Genomic DNA, 18076 nt, shown 5'->3' on the forward strand with positions numbered 1-18076 from the left:
GGTAGGTTTAGGACAGATGTTAGGGGTAGGTTCTTTACTCAGCGTGTCGTGAGTTCATGGAATGCCCTGCCAGTAGCAGTGGTGGACTCTCCCTCATTATGGGCATTTAAGCCGGCATTGGATAGGCATATGGAGGATCGTGGGCTAGTGTAGGTTAGGTGGGCTTGGATCGGCGCAACATCGAGGGCCGAAGGGCCTGTACTGCGCTGTATTCTTCTATGTTCTAAATATCCCCACCATCAGTGATGGAAGAGCCCAACACAATGCAAAAGATGAGGCTGAAAGCAGTTGCAGCAATCTTCAGCCAGAAGTGTTAAATTGATGATCTTTCCTAGCCTCCTCCAGAGGCTCCAGCATTCTAGATGCCAATCTTCAGTCAATTTGATACATTGCACATTATGTCAAGAAACGACTGAAGAGACTCACTTCTGCAAAGGTTATGGGGCTTGAAAATTTAACAGCAATAGGACTGAAGACCTGTGTGTTCCAGAATTTGACACCACCTCACCAAACTGTTCCAGCACAACTACAACACTGGCATCTGCCCAACCAATGTAGAAAATTGTTCAGTTATGTCTTGTACATAAAAAGCAGGACAAATCCAACCCAGCCAGTTACCACTACATCTGTCTACCCTCGATCATTAATAAAGAGAAGTACTACTAAGCAGCACTTGATTAGTGATAACCAGCTCACTGATGCCCAGTCTGGGTTCTGCCAGAGTCACTGTTTGTGATCTGATTACAGTTGTTGGTTCAAACGTGGACAAAAGAGTTGAATTCCAAGGTGAGGTGAGAGTGACTGCCCTTGACATCAATGTCCTATTTGACAGAGTGTGATATCAAGGCAGCCTAGCAAGACTAGAGTCAATGAGAATGAGGGGAAAACTCTCCACTGGTTATTATACCTCGCCCAAAAGAAAATTGTGGTGGTTATTGGAGGCCAGTCATCTCAGTTCCAGGACATCTCTGCAGGGGTCCTCAGTGTATTGGCTCAACCATCTTCAGCTGCCATCAATGACCTACTCTCCATCATAAGGTCAGATGAGTGAATGTTCGTTGATTTTGGCACAATGTTCAACACCATTTGTGACTTCTCAGATACTGAAGCAATCCATCTCGAAATTCAGATAAACCTGGACAACATTTAGGCTTGGGCTGATGAGTAGCAAGTGATTTTTGAGCCATGGAATGCCAGGCAATGACCATCTTCAACAAGAGAGAATCTAACTACTGTCCCATCAATGCTATCACTTAATCCTCCAATCCTGGGGGTTATCATTGACCAGATATTGAACTGAGATAGGGGTTACAATAGCAGGTCGAAGGCTCGGAATACAGCAGTGAGTAACTCACCTCCTAACTCCCCAAAGCCTATCCGCCATCTACAAGGCACAAGCTGGGAGTGGGATGGAATACTCCCCCATCGCATAGATGAGTGCAGTTCCAACAACACAACACCATCGGGGCCAGGGCATAAAAGGCTATGGGACAAGTGCTGAAAAATGGATTAGAATAATTGGATGTTTTTGACCAGCCCAGCCTCGATTGGCCAAAGTGCTGATAAAGACTATTGACCTTTATGACTCAAAGAAGCCCACTTGATATTTGTCACATCTAGAAACATTCACTCCCTCCATCACTGTGCCATTTATAAGATGCACTGCAGAAATTCACCAAGGCTCCTTTGACAGCACTTTCCAAAATCACACCAATGTTGTTTCAAAGGACAAAGATAGCAGATACATGGGAACACCATCATCTGAAAGTTCCCTCCAAGCCAATACCCATCCTGATTTGCAAATATATTCTCATTTCATCACTGTTGCTAAGTCAAGATCCTGGAATTCTTTCCCTAATAGGAATGGACTGAAGTAGTTCAAGAAAGCAGCTCACCACCACCTTCACAAGGGCAGTTGGGGATGGGCAATACTTGCTGAACCAGCCAATGACACCTGCTCTCATGAATGAATTTTAAGAAAATACAGGTTGTCAGTCTCTGGAATTTCCTTCCACAGAGCAGTGGATGCTGGGCCAATGAATGTATTTATGGCTAAGTTGGACAGACGTTTGATCAACAAGGGAGTCAAAGGTAATGGGGACCAGGCAGGACAGTGCTGTTAGGATCACAATCTAATTATTGCTTGATGGGGCAAGACTGATGGGCTAGTATCCACTCCTTGTATTTCTTATGATCTAATTGATGATTTAAAAGGTTATTTAGCTTTAAAAAAGTTAGGATTGAGTAACAAGTGACTCAATTAACAAATGAGGCTGAAAAATTTCTGTTCGCGTAATAAAGATTAAATTGATAATTTACTCTTAAACTAGCTGCCGCTATATATTTATTGCCTGAAATAATTTAGCTAAAGATATTATTGAAGCTGACAAACCTCATAAATGTTCACTATTCAAAGAGTCATAAAGTATGGAAACAGGCATTTTTGTCCAACCAGTCCATGCCAAACATAACCCTAAACTAAACTAGTCTCACCTGCCTTCACTTGGCCCATAACCCTCCAAACATTTATTATTTATGTGCATGTCCAAATATCTTTTAAATGTTGTAACTGTACCTGCAACCACCACTTTCTCTGTAAGTTCATTGCACACAAGAATCATTCTTTGTGTAAAATCAAAAAGATTCTCCTCATATCTTTTTTATGTCTTGCTCCCCTCACCTGAAAAATACACCCCATTGTCTTGAAATCCCCATTTGCCATTTACCTCCTCTATACCCCATCGTGATTTTATAAACCTCTAAGGTCAGCCCTCCATCTCCAACACTCCCATGATAAAAATCCCAGCCTATCTAACCTCTTTGTAATAGTGTATTAGAATGTGTTCAACACATATATTTCTGGACCCATAAAAACTAGAGGAGAAAGTGAGGTCTGCAGATGCTGGAGATCAAAGTTGAAACTTTATTGCTGGAACAGCACAGCAGGTCAGGCCTCCATGTAGAGCGCATCATCCGCCGTCACTTCCGCCACCTCCAAACGGACCCCACCACCAACGCTATATTTCCCTCCCCTCCTCTATCAGCTTTCCGTAGAGACCACTCCCTCCGTGACTCCCTTGTCAGATCCACACCCCTCACCGACCCAACCTCCACTCCCGGCGCCTTCCCTTGCAACCGCAGGAGGTGCAACACTTGCGCCCACACCTCCCCCCTCACTTCTCTCCATGGCCCCAAGGGAAACTTCCATATCCGCCACAGATTCACCTGCCCCTCCACCCACATTATCTACTGCATCCGCTGCAGCCGGTGTGGCCTCCTCTATATTGGGGAGACAGGCCGCCTACTTGCGGAGCGATTCAGAGAGCACCTCTGGGCCAACCCAATCACCCTGTAGCACAGCATTTCAACTCCCCCTCCCACTCCACCGAGGATATGCAGGTCATTGGACTCATCCACCGCCAAACCACAACAACGCGACGGTCGGAGGAGGAGCGTCTTATCTTCCTACTGGGAACCCTCCAACCACAGGGGATGAACTTGGACTTCACCAGTTTCTTCATCCCCCCTCCCCTTGTCTCAGCCGAATCCCTCCAGCCCGGCTCCGCCTTCCTGACCTGCAGTCTTCTTGTTGACCTCTCCGCCTCCATCCTACTCCGTCCTATCACCCTCACCTTGACCTCTTTCCACCTATCACATTTCCAACGCCCCTCCTCCAAGTCCCTCCTCCCTACCTTTTATCTTCTCCTGCTGAACACTCTCTGCTCATTCCTGAAGAAGGGCCTGTGCCCGAAACGTCGAATCTCCTGTTCCCTGGATGCTGCCTGACCTGCTGTGCTGTTCCAGCAATAATGTTTCAACCATAAAAACTAGAGCAAAGTAACCAACAGGTCTGCACTGGAGACACTACGCTTTTAAAGGCTGATCTTCATCAGTTGTATTTCTTGTGAGAAACTTTAAAATAGTAAGCTGCACCAACAAAGTAAAATTTTGAAATTCTGATTGGTCTATGGAGTAAACAGGTATTAGTCTCTTGTTTAATTGTTAAAGTCAGCTACTAGTAACTGTCAAATTATCATATTAGTGAAATAAAATGATAAATGTCATGAAATTCACATTTTGAGTTCTTTAAGTAAAAAGATATACTGTACCGTAAATATTCTTTAAATGGGTGAAACAACAACATGTTGTACATATGTATAATCAAGACAAAGGTTGTTTGCAAACTGGACCACTGTTTCCAGGCAGGCAAGGAAGATGATAAGAAATTGTTACATTTAATTGTAGGAAAGATGTTAAGAACCTGCTCTGAATAGGATTTACTGCAAATAATGTGCTATGGCTGTGTTTGCTGTACCTATTCCTACAATGCACTTACTTCCAATGTTTTATTTAAAACAGATTGCAGTTGTGTGTTTAGTCATTCTGGATGCATTGTTTGTGCTGTGTGAATTGCTCATGGATTTAGCAGTCATTGAAGCGGACAAAGAGAAAATAGCACCTCAGGTATGGTGAAATGCATTTATGTCAACTTTAATAGCAACAACTTACATTTATATGTTTTAAAGCTTGGTTAAAGGTGAAAGTTATAGAGTGGCAACAAGGTTTAGACATAAATTCAGTTTCTTGAGACATCAACAGCTAACAGTGGTGTGATGGGAAATGCAAAATTTAGTGGATCTAGGCTGGGGAATTTGTAGAGAATGAACAACTTGAAGATGAGGAAGGATAAGGCCACGAAGGATGTTAAAACCAGATGATAAGAATTTTTAATTTAGGTCTTGTGGACAGGATAATGTGGTAGTGAGGCATTGGGTATAACAAGCTTGCATGAGCTGAAGTTTATAATCTTTGAATCTGAAAGTGACAGAGACATAGATGAAGACTTCTGTAGGAAGATGATGTTAATGTGTGGAAGTCTTTGCAGTGGAAATGATGTAGAGTTAGATGGCCAGATTCCACTACTGATGTAAATCACTAATTCGTCTAGTATCAGTGATGTAACATATATTTAGTTAGAGGGTCTTTTTCAGCTTTTTAAGTTAACCAGGCACAGAAATATTTCTGGATGAACTAAGAGCAAATATGGACTTCTAGTGTGAAATGTTGGCATGAAATGAGGTTTTAAATGAGAGTAATGATAAATTAGTACAAGGCTATGGTTAGTTAGAGTATGTGTTGAATAGAGGACATTAATACCATAGACAGACAGAGTAGATTGACCAGGATGATGAAAGGAATAATAAACTATAATTATTTCAAAAGGCTGTAGTTCTGCACTAGAGTAGAAAAGATCAAGAACATTTTGAGAGTTTATTTAATCAACCTCTGAAGAAGGGTAACTGGATTTGAAACATTAACTCGGCTTTCTGCCTACAGATGCTGCCAGACCTGCTAAATTCCTCCAGCAATTTCTGTTTTTGTTTAAAATGATCACATTTTTATGGTTTAAATAGGAAAAGAATTTTACTGAGGATTTTATGAATGGCTATTTAATTAAAATAATACTGAAAGATTGAGTCATTTTGAACAGGGAAAGTTGTTGCAGCTCTTCCACAGGCTGTGGTGAAGGGAAGCACAGAGAAATATTGGGAACAGAGTTAGTTTTTGACACAAAGTTAGCACAAACACAGTGAAATCTTCCATACTGTGTAAACACAATTAAATAGCTATTTCATTACACTTAAATTTAATAGTATCACAAATGAATCAGTAAATCATACCAAGTATATTCAATGCAATTTATAAGCAGCCTTTATTCATGATCAGATCATTTGTCAATTCTGTTTCATTAACGTTTCCCTGTTAATATTGCCTGCTTTGCAAATTCATTTACAAAGAGTAAACATCCTGCCTGGATCATCACACACAGAATAGCAATAAAGATGAAGACTTTCCCACAGAATCTTTTTCCCTGAATCCAATTCTTAATGAAGACCATTGTGTAGTAAAGATCAGAACCCTTGATGTTGTATTCATTCCTACCCTGTGCAGAAATACATTTGCATATTGCAAAAGTCACACTCCATTTTCATTTAAATATACTGATTTAGTTATTTTGCATTACATTTATCATCATTTTAGAAAATTTGACTTATTAATATTCAGAGTTGCATGTAATTTTGCAGATACAAGTCTCATCCTGAGGTTAGCGTATGTTTTTACGAAGTCTGAAGTTAAATGAGTGAAATGTCAATTAACAAGAAGAAACAAAATGGAAAGAAACATGCAATAACATGAACAAATTACAGAATAGAATCAAGACAATGTTTAGAGGACAGAGGAAGATAACTTGCCTTATTGTCTTTGTGAATTTTATGAAACAACGTGCCTAGTTCACACACACTGTTTTCCTTGGAGCCCTGTAATTTATTTTGCTTTGGATAATTGAAACAGGAGAGAACATAAAAAAATGTACAACAGCTAAAGCAGTTGAGTACAATAAAGCAGTGCCAATAATGAATGTACAGTAATCAAAACTTTGATAACCACATGGGCACACCCATTTCATCAGGTTTTTCACATCCTGTTCTATGTAAGATTTAATAACATTGTCAATAACAACACAATTGCTGAAATGTATCTTTCATCCACCAACTAAACTATCATGGAAGACACCAAATAAAAAATAAATAAGAAGGCAGTCCAGATTTTGGAATTGGTGTGCAGAAACATTTTGTTGTTTTTAGTAATAGCACTGGAATGCAGTCCCTTTGTGGTTCTATATTTACCAATTTTTTTTTTTGCTTATGGGATGTGGGCAGCATGGGCTGGCCGGCATTTACTGCCTATTCTTAGTTGCCCTTGAGAGAGTGGTTGGTGGTCAGCTGCCTTCTTGAACTGCTAGCAGTCCATGTGCTGTACGTAGGCTGTTAGGGAGGAAATTCCAGGATTTTGATCCAGTGACGGTGAAGAAGCAGCGATCTATTTCCAAGTCAGGATGGTGAGTGGTTTTCTGCTGCCCTTGTCCTTCTAGATCGAAGTGGTCATCGGTTTGAAAGGTGCTTTCCAAGGATCTTTGCAAATTTCTGCAGTGCACTTTGTAAGACAGAACACACTGCAACTATTGAGCATCACTGATGGCAGGGAATAGATTTTTTTTGTTTGTGTGGTATCAATCACATGGGCTGTTTTGTCCTGGATGTTGTTGACTTTGAGTGTGGCTGACCCATTAAAATCAGAAATGCTGGGCTTTGATACAGGTAAATACGAGTTGGTTGATCTCAATTTTACTTGTGACAAGGTTTAGGGAGAGAAAACTTGTCCTTGGTTCACAATTTAACCAATAATCCTTAGGCAAAGCTACATAAGGCTACACAGAGGGAGGCAGTGATGTCATTTTGGATGAGGAGTCACAGGGAATTCACTGTCCAGATGTTGTAGCCCTGGCCATTCTGATGACATATTAAAATTCACAATGAAAATATCAATTTTGAGTATAATCTACTTAAATTCTTAAGAGGACAGCTTTTTAAAAAAACATAAATTCCTTTCTGAAGGAAGGTAATCGAATAATTTTGCGTGTGCTTAAGGATTGAATTATCTCGATAAATTGCACACATTTGGCTAGTATTGCCTTTTCGATATAGAAGATTATGTGGTTATCTGGTGGAGGTGCTTCAACAAATGTTAAAAGGAATCAACAAGTTGATACAGAGAAACTATTCCTCTGGGGAGGGGTGCAATTAAAAATGATGGGACATTTACTTAAAGTGAGAGTCGGCCATTTGTGATAAAATTGGGAAGCATTTCTTCACAAAGTCTGGGATAATCTGGAATTATATTTCCTCAGAAAGCTGTGGATTCTAGGACAATTAAAGCTTTTAAGACTGATCGATAGATTTTTCTTGGGTAAGGGTATCAAAGATTAAAGAACTAAGATGGGCAAATGGCATTGAGGTAAGATCAGCCAAAACATGTGGTAGTGCAGATGCAAGGGATTTAATAAGAACAAGCAAGCATAAAAAATAGGAATAGCGGAAACCCATTCAGACCTTGAAGCCATTCAATGAGCTGATCTTTTACATTTAACACCATTTTCCTGTACAATTTCTTTTATCACTTGATGTTTTTAACACATGGTGTCTGTTAAGACTGAGATTCATAGATTTCTATGACGCAGTCCTCTGGGACAAAGAATTACAAAAACTCATCATGCACTGAGTGAAGAAGTTCCTCCCTATATCATTCATAAATGACAGATCCCTTAAACTGAGACCACATGCCCTGATTCTATATCTCCCAGACATGGCAAATGTCATTCTTGTCTCTGCTCTGTCAATCCCTACGTTGATTTTGTATGTTTGAGTGAGATCACTTCTCCTCCTTCTAAACTTCAGAGAATGTAGACTTGTTCAATCTTTAATGGTTATAGTTCCTCTGGTCCCCTTGTGCCTCTGCCCTTATTTGTTCCAATGTAGCCAGCACACCGTTTTTGATTTTGATCTATTCTTGCACAAACATTTAGCTCCATTATTATCCTGCTTTTCCATGGGCGTCTGCTATCCCAGAGTAAATATTATCCATTAGTATGGGGTCAACTTCCTGCTTTATCTAGCCGCCATTGCCCTGGATTTCAAAATCCTCACTCTCATCTTACTCTTGTCTAACAACTTTGGGAACGAACAAACATTTTTCGAACTCCACTAAGACTGAAGCAATCCTTTTAACTGCTGCCAAATGCTCTCCCACATTAGTACATAATTCCATCCCCCTTCTGATACTTTTCTCAGGTTCAACCCAGTGACCAAAACGTCACTGTCCTGCTTCCCAAGTTCATATCAATTCCATCACCAAGACAATCTACCTCCAACTTCTCAATTTCATCTGCCTTTACATTTACTTTACATCCACAACTTTTAAAGCCTTCATGTATGTCTTTGTCATCTCCTCCAATCTTGGAGTTTTCCAGTACTTTCCTGAAAAGCCTCAAAGTTTATTCCCGAAATGAAGTTATCTTGGCTAATGCCTTCTTGCTTGCGTCCTATTCTAAGACAATTCTTTCTTTAGTTAGTCTTCACTTTGATCCCTGTTTACCCAACATATTAATTTGAAATTTTTGCACTGTATAAGTGGCATGGTGGCTCAGTGGCTAGCATGGTTGCCTCACAGTGCCAGGGACCCGGTTCGATTCCAGCTTCATGCACCTGTCTGTGTGGAGTTTGCACATTCTCCCCATGTCTATGTGGGTTTCCATCGGGTGCTCCGGTTTCCTCTCTCAATCCAAAGATGTGCAGGTTAGGTGAATTGGTCATGTTAAATTCCCCATGGTATTCAGGGATGTATAGGTTAGGTGCACTAGTCAGGGGTAAATATATAGTAATAGGGTAAGGGAATAGGTCACTCTTCAGAGGGTTGGTGTGGACTTGTTGGACTAAATGGCCTGTTTCCATATTGTAGGGATTCTATGATATTTTTTCTTGATTCTGCTTGCAACACACGTAGTCTGGTCTTTTGACTTAGTTCTTGTCTATTCTATACTTCCCTTTCTTCAAAGACAGAAACTTATGCTGACATATGGTTTCATGAGTGTTTGCAGCTTGTTCTTGTTACTTTCAGGAGACCAATCCTTGTGTGTAAATCTAAACATAAAGCCCTGAATTTTTCTTCCTTCATTAAATATGCCCCAGAACCATCCTCAAAGCAGTATCTTACCTCTCCAGAGAGGGATAAAGACAACACATCCACCTAATGTAAGCTAATGCCCTGTACCCATCCCGTGACTCCTTATACCCCACTCCTCACCTAGTACTTACTTCCACACTTGCCCCCTTCACCAACCATGCTAACTCATCAAGTATCCATAAGTACCCATGTACATAGGAGAAAAAATATAGTTCTAATACTTATATCGCACGTTGCACACTGCACTCTTATCGAGAAAAGTACATCCATGCATAAAACATCTGAGATATTGCTCAGTTCCAGGCGTCTACTTGCATCTTCTCCCGAGTTAACAGTCCAAAAAGGAAGTGAACCTAATCCCCAAAGGATACCTGATGTCCACTCCCAAGCTGTCCTAGGACTAATGTCTGCAAGGGTACCTCAGCTCTCCAAAAGGGGTAATCTGGCAATGCAAAAGAAATTCGCTGAGGACAGACTTGCTGGCCTGTCTCCATAGTCAGGATCCCAGACATCAGGAACTCCATGTAAATGACCAACTGCCTCTGGGAAGGAGGTATGTACAAACTGTAGACTCTCCTTGTGAAAATGAGAAATGTGGGTTCGGGGTGGGACTTGGGATTCCTGACTGCCCTTGCTACAACAGAGGTGCTCTCTCATTTGATGAAAATCAAGGCACATGTCAACCATCAAATTTCAGATTGTGTTGTATAGCAAGCAGCTACAAAATCCTTGGAGAATACTGTCACATCTTCTCTTTACAAACACTTACTAGCCCATATTTGGAACTGAACCACAAATGATTAGGACATTTATGTATGCAGCCATTAGGGTACAACCTAATAAAAGAATAGTTTTCAGCAGATTGACAAATGTATATGGCAATTAATTAGAATGACTATCAAAGAGGCTACATTGAACATAATTTTCTATATGTTAAATCACAAATGTTTTATTCATCTATTGTTTGACTGCAGATTTAACAAAGTTCCTTTCTTTTCTAGGTATTTCACTACCTGAGTATTGCTATTTTGACTTTCTTTATATTGGAACTAATTGGTAAATTATATGCCTTCCGAATGGAATTTTTCTGGCACAAGTTTGAGGTCCTGGATGCAATAATTGTTATTGTATCTTTCATTCTTGATATTGTCTACATCTCCCGCGAAGATGCCTTTGATGGCGTGGGCTTACTTATTCTGCTACGACTGTGGAGAGTGGCAAGAATAATAAATGGTATGGTTCATAATTAAATATCTTTAAATGGGGTGATAAAAAATTTGGAAAGGCAGGATGGATTTCTTTTGTATTGACACCTTAAGCACTACGGCATTTGCAGGAAAGCTATATTAATAAGTCAATTGTTTAACTTTAAAACAAAAATAAACTGACCATTCTGTACACTTAATAATATGTTCTTAATTCACTGTAGGAATCTTGATGACTGTGAAGTCACGTGCAGTAAAGAAAGAAACTGAGCTCAAACATGCAAATGCCCACCTCACCCGGAGAATTGGTGAGCTCCAGAATGAGTGCACGCAACTGGTAAGATCATCCACCTTATAAAAGGTCATTTGTTTTTAAAATAAATTATTTCTAACTTCTCAAATTCCTTTTGTAGACACAAGAAGTTGAGAGACTACATAGATTGCTCCAGGAACACAGCATAAACTATCAGACCAACTAAAATTGTTTTCTACATCAGTTTGAATGAAACCTGAATATAGAATGACACTTGAAATAATTTTTGTAAACACTCTACCTAAGTTTTTCCATAGCTTTTCTTGTGTACATCAGAAGATAATGGTGTACATTTTTCTAACAATTATGTGAGACCAAAGAATGATAGTTAAGCTTTCTTCCCATAATTCAAGTGTTTTTAAATAAAAAGGCGAGTTGTTCAAATCATTATCCTTATGTTTATATTACTCATCAGGCAAAAGGGATCTGGATGAATTTCATTTGTGATTACAATCCTATGTCCTTTTCCTTTTACCTCCTGAATTGGAGCTGATTGGAGCCAGGAGTATATACATGCGGTTTACCATGAATATCACATCCAAGAGGCTACTGGGAAGACTGTACCCTCAGCAATGTGACTGAGAATGGAACACAATTAAAACTGGTTGTACTTCACCATTTGAGTGCCACAAAAGACTAGATTATCTCTTCCATGCTAAAGGTGCTGACTGCTTACTGGGATAGGTAGTAACCATCATTAGCAGCCTCTGGTATCTGAAATGAAAACAAAATGTTGAATATACTCAGCAAGTCTGGCAGTGATAAGGTGAGTCAACATTTAAATTTGAGTCCAACTCTTCAGAACTGAAGAATGGTAGAAATATGTTGTTTCTTGTTGTTGTCTGAATATTAACTCAGCTTCACTTACCCTCCATTCCTAACAAATCATATAAAACTCAAAGCATTAACTCACTGCCATCTGTGTGTGTTACAACATTTTCTAACTGAGCTGTCATTGCGGTCTCTGGGTTTGAATATACACTGAAACTGTGTGGCTTCCACCTTGGAAGAAAAAAATAACATTTTGGAAAATTGGTATCTTTGATTTAAGTGAAATCTGTCTCTGTCACATCTATCTTTAGATCTTACCATACAGGGAATGATGCAAAGATCCACCCGCCTGATTATTGGGAAACAGGATTGTTAGGTAAAGAGAGATTGGGTTGATTTAGTCAGTATTCACTACAGCTTTTTCTCAGGGGGTGGTAGATGGGATGAAAGTCAAATAAAGTTTTTTTTATTCATTCATGAGAATTACTAAGTAAATAGATTCCAAGAATATGTACAGAGTAATACTTTTGTCAAACTGCTTTTATTTATTGACTAGATGATTTGTGCACATGCAAAATTAATAACATGCTTTACATAGTTAGTCAAGACAAATGTATAAAGACCATGGTTTTAATTCATTTCAGATGCACAAACATACAATAAATTTATACAAAATGAATTTTAATAAATACAAAAGAAATATTGACAATTTGTTATTAAATGATTAGTTTCTATATGTCATTTTGAAATAGTTATGGAAATCAGTAACTTAAAACAAGATTAACTTGAAATAAATAGTTGAATTAAGAAGATGGTCATACACATCTTAGAACAATTGTAAGATATAACACGTATGAATTGTAAAAATACAAATTAGATTTAAAAATTCTCCCTGCATTGAAAGCATCATTTAAAAAAAAAGACAAAATGATGGTACCGGACCATTTACAATACAGTTTAAATAGTGTCCAAAATCCTTAAAAATAATTAATGCTATAAATATTACAGTACTTTCTGCTCTGCATGTGTATTAATTTCAGTGCTGTTAAAGATGAGCTGCTTGTAGATGCAATTCTTGTTCTGTAAATGTAGTGTGGTTGGAAACCTGTGCTGGTTCTTCCATTAATGTACAAAATATAAATAAATACAAATTATTTGATCCAATATCTAGGTAGAAAAATGACACTTGAGGGAATTGCAACTGGAAGTTCAAATGTTTGAAAAATAATCTAACTTTATAAAGCAGACATATGATCAATTTCAGGCAAAAGTTTAAATATAATCCTGCCTCCGTGAGCAGTTCAGGTCCTTTCACAAAAAGGGAAAGAAGAAATCATAGGGTAATTCAGCATCGATCGTTGGCCTCATTTTGTATCCAGGTTGGGCAGATGCTGACATATCCGTAAACGTAACAGAGGTAGAAATATGTAACGTTTTTGGAGATTTCAAAGGCATCTAGAAAATAAAAATTAGTTTGATAATGCAAGAGAATTCAGCAATTTTTGAAAACTGAAATTGTTTATAATTACTTATTCTACAGCACACACCCTTGCTGCCTGAAGAATTGGCTTTAGCGAAGTTAGAATTTTAAAATTCTTTAAGACTTTTTCCTATCAATTGCTTGAGATTTGTAAGTATAGGAAAGATAATTTGTTCGGTATAGATAAATTTATGAACTCTTAAGAAATATATTAATATGGTGGACTTAGTCTCCAAGTACTTAGCATCATACATTTCCTGGAAAAATAAGTGCATTATCCAATGTATAGGAAAGTCACAAAGTGTTCAGTATGCCTTAACTACCCCACTGCCTTTAAGGATATGTGGATATGTATTCTAAAATCTGATATTCCTCTAATATCTATCAATAATTGTGTATTTCCCTTGCTTTGTCTGTTTTCTACAAATGAACCACTTCTGATAGTTCTCTGAACTCAGTTCAAGTTGGCAATTTTCTGCCCACTTGTCTGGATCATTTAAACCTTCCTGCAATGGACAGCTTTCTTCCTCATTCCTCATCAGCCACAGTCAACATTCATTCAGAATTTCCAACAGATAGTTCAGATTAATATAGGTTCCAACTCTTTTTAAAAGAGATACTGTGGCTCTTAAACTCAAATGTTTATAAAACTTAGGATCATAGCACTTCCTTGAAATAGATGGCTTCAGCAATGAACAACTGAATAAGACAATGTAATATATTGAGTTCAAATAAGCTACAATATGAAGCTCTGCCATTTTAAAGAGAAATGCTTCAGAGACAGAGGATTTTTTTTAGTAACAAAAGGAACATAATTGCTAGACAGTTTGAATTTCTAATAATATGGCCAAAATGACTATCAAAGTCTCAGTAAGAATAAGTACTTTGCAAGGTACAGGATATTGGAGCTTGACAGCGAGAGTCACCTGTGATACAAGGGACAAAAAAAATCAAAACAAAAGTAAACCAAGGGGAATCCTAGCCAACTGTAAACTTAAATCATGGCAGTGCTGAATGCATTAGTAAGCCGTTAGAAGGCAAAATGCTGACTTAGGCAATCTTAATGTTTGTAATCATTGAAATGTGTGTTACCACACTTCACATAATTGTCTCTGTAGTCTACAATGCTTACTTTCTTTTGATTGGTATTACACTGTCTTTTAAAATAAATAGCTTCTTCTGTTAAGAGAATCACTGACATACCATAATGCAGGCTTTTCGGATTGTTTGCGTGACGTCAATTATTTTAGCTTGTGGATTTATTAAGGATCCATACTTCGTCCACATCACCCTGAGAACTAAAGACTGAGGAACTTCACAATCGCAACTCTGTAAACAAAGGGTACTTATATTTTAATAAGATTTGAATTCAGTTAAAGTATACTCATGAAAAATTGGAATATTTTAAAAGCTTGCAGCTGCCTACGCAAGCATTTCTCAAAGTTAGATATCCAAAATTCTGATGTAGAAGATTGTTAATTTGGCCTTACAGATGTATATTACTTGTAATAATAGCCAACATTTATTCAAGTCACTAATTCCTTGAATGCAAACCATAAAGGAAGATTTACTTTTTCTGCAGAGTATAAGTAAGAGTGCTATCTTGTATGTTGCGATCCCATGTACGTAAGAAAAAAACAAGTAATGATAGGATGACGTGACATCCCCCAACACTGTAAAACTTTGCGTGCAATTGGCATTAGAAAATGGATAGTTTTATTTGCTGTAGAATTTCTACAGTGTGGAAACAGACCCTTCAGCCCAACAAGTCCACACCAACCCTCCAAAGAGTAACTCACCCAGACCTATTCCCCCTAGCCTATATTTATCCCTGACTAATGAACCTAACCTACACATCTAGTGTAAATGTACATGCAAAGTCAATGTGAAAAATTGTTGAAAACGCATTTATTTGCCAATGATTGAAAAATTCAGCTGAAGTGCAGAGAACTGCAGTGTTTCTCAATGGAAAATGTAACTTATTGATAGACAATGTTACAAATGCACAACTGTTCATCAAGAGTTGCAAATGTCCAGAAATTACTGATCAATGTATTTCATACAACCAGAATCCTGCCAGCAACTTCCCTAATATACTTAATATTTGAATGGATTTGTATATTTGTTGACCTTTAAACTCAACACAAAAGTTGACACAAAAGTACAAGACTTTTAACAACAAGATAATGCAATGTCAGTTTAGCTTCTAGACTAGAAATTGAACAACTTAAAGTCAGAGAAGTTACAATAAATGAGAGTCTAATTCATTCCAGTAGCATGTAGAGTTCCAATAGTTAGAATTGTGCATGTGTTTTCAGTTTTTTACATTTTTCTTTTCTATCTCTAGCCAGCATATCTGATTTGAGTCTAATTCATCCTCCTCCATCATGGTCCCTCAGTTTCTTTTCCAATTGTTGAACTTCATTACTCATAGAGAAACAGGGTTGATCAGCTATTCATGCAGGTCCCAGATTCCCCAGTGTCCTCACCGTACCAATGCAGTTTGTAACTAAAACAAATTATGATGCAGAAAGAAAAATCTAACAAGGCATTTTCCTATAAGATCCAGCCCACACCGTTGTAGGAAAAATCTGATATAAATAACAGCATAATTTTTGGAATATTTGTTTAAAACAAAGAAAAATGACATTTCTCTGAAACAAAATTTAGTAGTAAGTTTTTACTTTTAAAGTATGCAGTAATTTTAAGAGCATTGTTCTGGTCATATATTCCCTCAGCAACAACCACGTTCTTTAAATTGATTCCCAAACAAAGATAGGCTCCCTCCCAACAAGAAGTAGACTTGATAAACTAATTGTCAGGGAAAAAAATTCTTGAATCATTAATTTCTTTCATGCAAGTTAAAAGAATACAGTACAGTATTTCCTTGCCAGTTATTTTCTAGTGTTTAAAGCCTTTGATAACAGACTATAGGAAAGCTTTTTCAAAGAAAGCAACCAACACATTAACTTTTATACTTGCAGCTAGATGAGTAATGTAATGCTACGGTTAATTTATTTAGACACTTAATATTTCAAAATATTACATACTTCAGAAAGATTAATGTAATAGTGATTTTTCTCTTTTGTATATTTTATTCAGGTAATTACCTGAGCTCTAGAGATAACTTGCTTGATGGTCACCCAGTCTTTTGCATACTGGACTGGAGAATTTCCAAACGATGCCACAATTTTCGGAAAGTTTTGGCCGATTAACAGATTTCTAATGATTTGTGACCACTGTTGGCATGTTGTGCTGTTCGTTATTCTTTAAGAATAAATAAGAAGACTCTTAGTAATGTATATAGGAATAGTTCTAGCCTAAAAAGGTTATAAGTAAAAAGGTTATAAATAAACCTTTTTACCCAGTGAAATAATGGAGCTCATTTTCCTTAGGAGAGGATTCAATGAATACATATTCTTCATTTGTAAAAGACGGTTGGAATTTCTTGATGACAAATCTCCACCCTCTGTAAAGCAAAAGGGTTCTAGACGTTTGACAGGGGTTTGGATAATGCTTTCAATGTTCACGTCAAACATTTCCACTTAAACTCAGCAGTATGGGGCATTCCTGAACCAGCTGCGTCACTTTTCTGTGGTTTATCAGCAGAGTGTTCAGCTGCAAAAATAATCTGAGGAAGTCGTCAAAAATTTAAGGAACACTTGAAAGAAATGGTGCCATCCTTGCTGTGCTAATGAAAAATCACAACCTTCAAATGTTAACTGCTTTTGTTACCAAAGACTGTCTTCCAAACAACCTCTGCCATCGAGAAAAATAAAGGTAGCAGATGCATAGAAACACCACCAAAAAACAGAAGAACTAGGGGCAAGAATAAGCAATTCAGCCCCTCAATCCTTCACTTCCATTTAAGATCCTAGTTGATCTCCTCTCAGCTTCAATTCTATTTCCCTACCTGTTTCTCATAACCCTTTAACCTGTCATTAAATAAAAATATCTCCTCAAATTTATTCAGTGTCCTAGCATCCACCTGACTCTGGTGTAGTGAATCTCACAGATTGATGTCCTTCTTCACTGTCAATGGGGGTGGTACCAGGGGACTGGAGAGTGGCGAATGTTGTGCCCCTGTTCAAAAAAGGGAATAGGGATAACCCCGGGAATTACAGGCTAGTTAGTCTTACTTTGGTGGTAGGCAAAGTAATGGAAAGGGTACTGAGGAATAGGATTTATGAGTATCTGGAAAGCCACTGCTTGATTAGGGACAGCCAGCACGGATTTGTGAGGGGTAGGTCTTGCCTTACACGGATTTGTGAGGGGTAGGTCTTGCCTTGAATTCTTTGAGAAGGTAACCAAGCATGTGGATGAGGGTGGATGTAGTGTACATGGATTTTAGTAAGGCATTTGATAAGGTTCCCCATGGTAGGCTTATGCGGAAAGTCAGGAGCATGGGATGGAGGGAAATTTGGCCAGTTGGATAGAAAACTGGCTAACCGGTCGAAGTCAGAGAGTGGTGGTAGATGGTAAATATTCAGCCTGGAGCCCAGTTACAAGTGGAGTTCCGCAGGGATCAGTTCTGGGTCCTCTGCTGTTCGTAATTTTTATTAATGACTTGGATGAGGGAGTCGAAGGGTGAGTCAGTAAATTTGCAGATGATACGAAGATAGGTGGAAAAGGAGCTAGGCAGATCGGACAAGTCCAGACAGGTCAAGGGGACAGTGCGGAGCTGGAAGTTTGAAACTAGGATGAGGTGGGGGAAGGGGAAGTGAG

At 38.3% G+C, this 18076-nt stretch overlaps 2 protein-coding genes across 5 annotated transcripts in view; one reads left to right on the top strand and one right to left on the bottom strand.

Annotated features, from left to right (window-relative positions):
* The window catches only part of hvcn1 (hydrogen voltage-gated channel 1), a 16592-nt gene extending 5112 nt beyond the window's left edge, over positions 1-11480 (top strand). For all 4 annotated transcript variants that reach the window (XM_043715683.1, XM_043715687.1, XM_043715685.1 and 1 more), the window contains exons 3-6: positions 4360-4464; positions 10584-10815; positions 11012-11124; positions 11201-11480. In XM_043715683.1, coding sequence (XP_043571618.1) covers positions 4360-4464; positions 10584-10815; positions 11012-11124; positions 11201-11266 — 516 coding nt within the window. In that variant the 3' untranslated portion in view covers positions 11267-11480. The remainder of the gene's footprint in view (positions 1-4359; positions 4465-10583; positions 10816-11011; positions 11125-11200) is intronic.
* A 31-nt stretch (positions 11481-11511) lies between these two features.
* Positions 11512-18076, bottom strand: part of tctn1 (tectonic family member 1) — a 36897-nt gene continuing 30332 nt past the window's right edge. Inside the window, exons 12-14 of the mRNA XM_043715681.1 lie at positions 16462-16618; positions 14555-14680; positions 11512-13326 (exon numbers count right to left, since the gene is read on the bottom strand). Coding sequence (XP_043571616.1) covers positions 13183-13326; positions 14555-14680; positions 16462-16618 — 427 coding nt within the window. The 3' untranslated portion in view covers positions 11512-13182. The remainder of the gene's footprint in view (positions 13327-14554; positions 14681-16461; positions 16619-18076) is intronic.

This window comes from Chiloscyllium plagiosum, chromosome 25, assembly GCF_004010195.1.
Source record: "Chiloscyllium plagiosum isolate BGI_BamShark_2017 chromosome 25, ASM401019v2, whole genome shotgun sequence".
Classification (NCBI taxonomy): Eukaryota; Metazoa; Chordata; class Chondrichthyes; order Orectolobiformes; family Hemiscylliidae; genus Chiloscyllium; species Chiloscyllium plagiosum.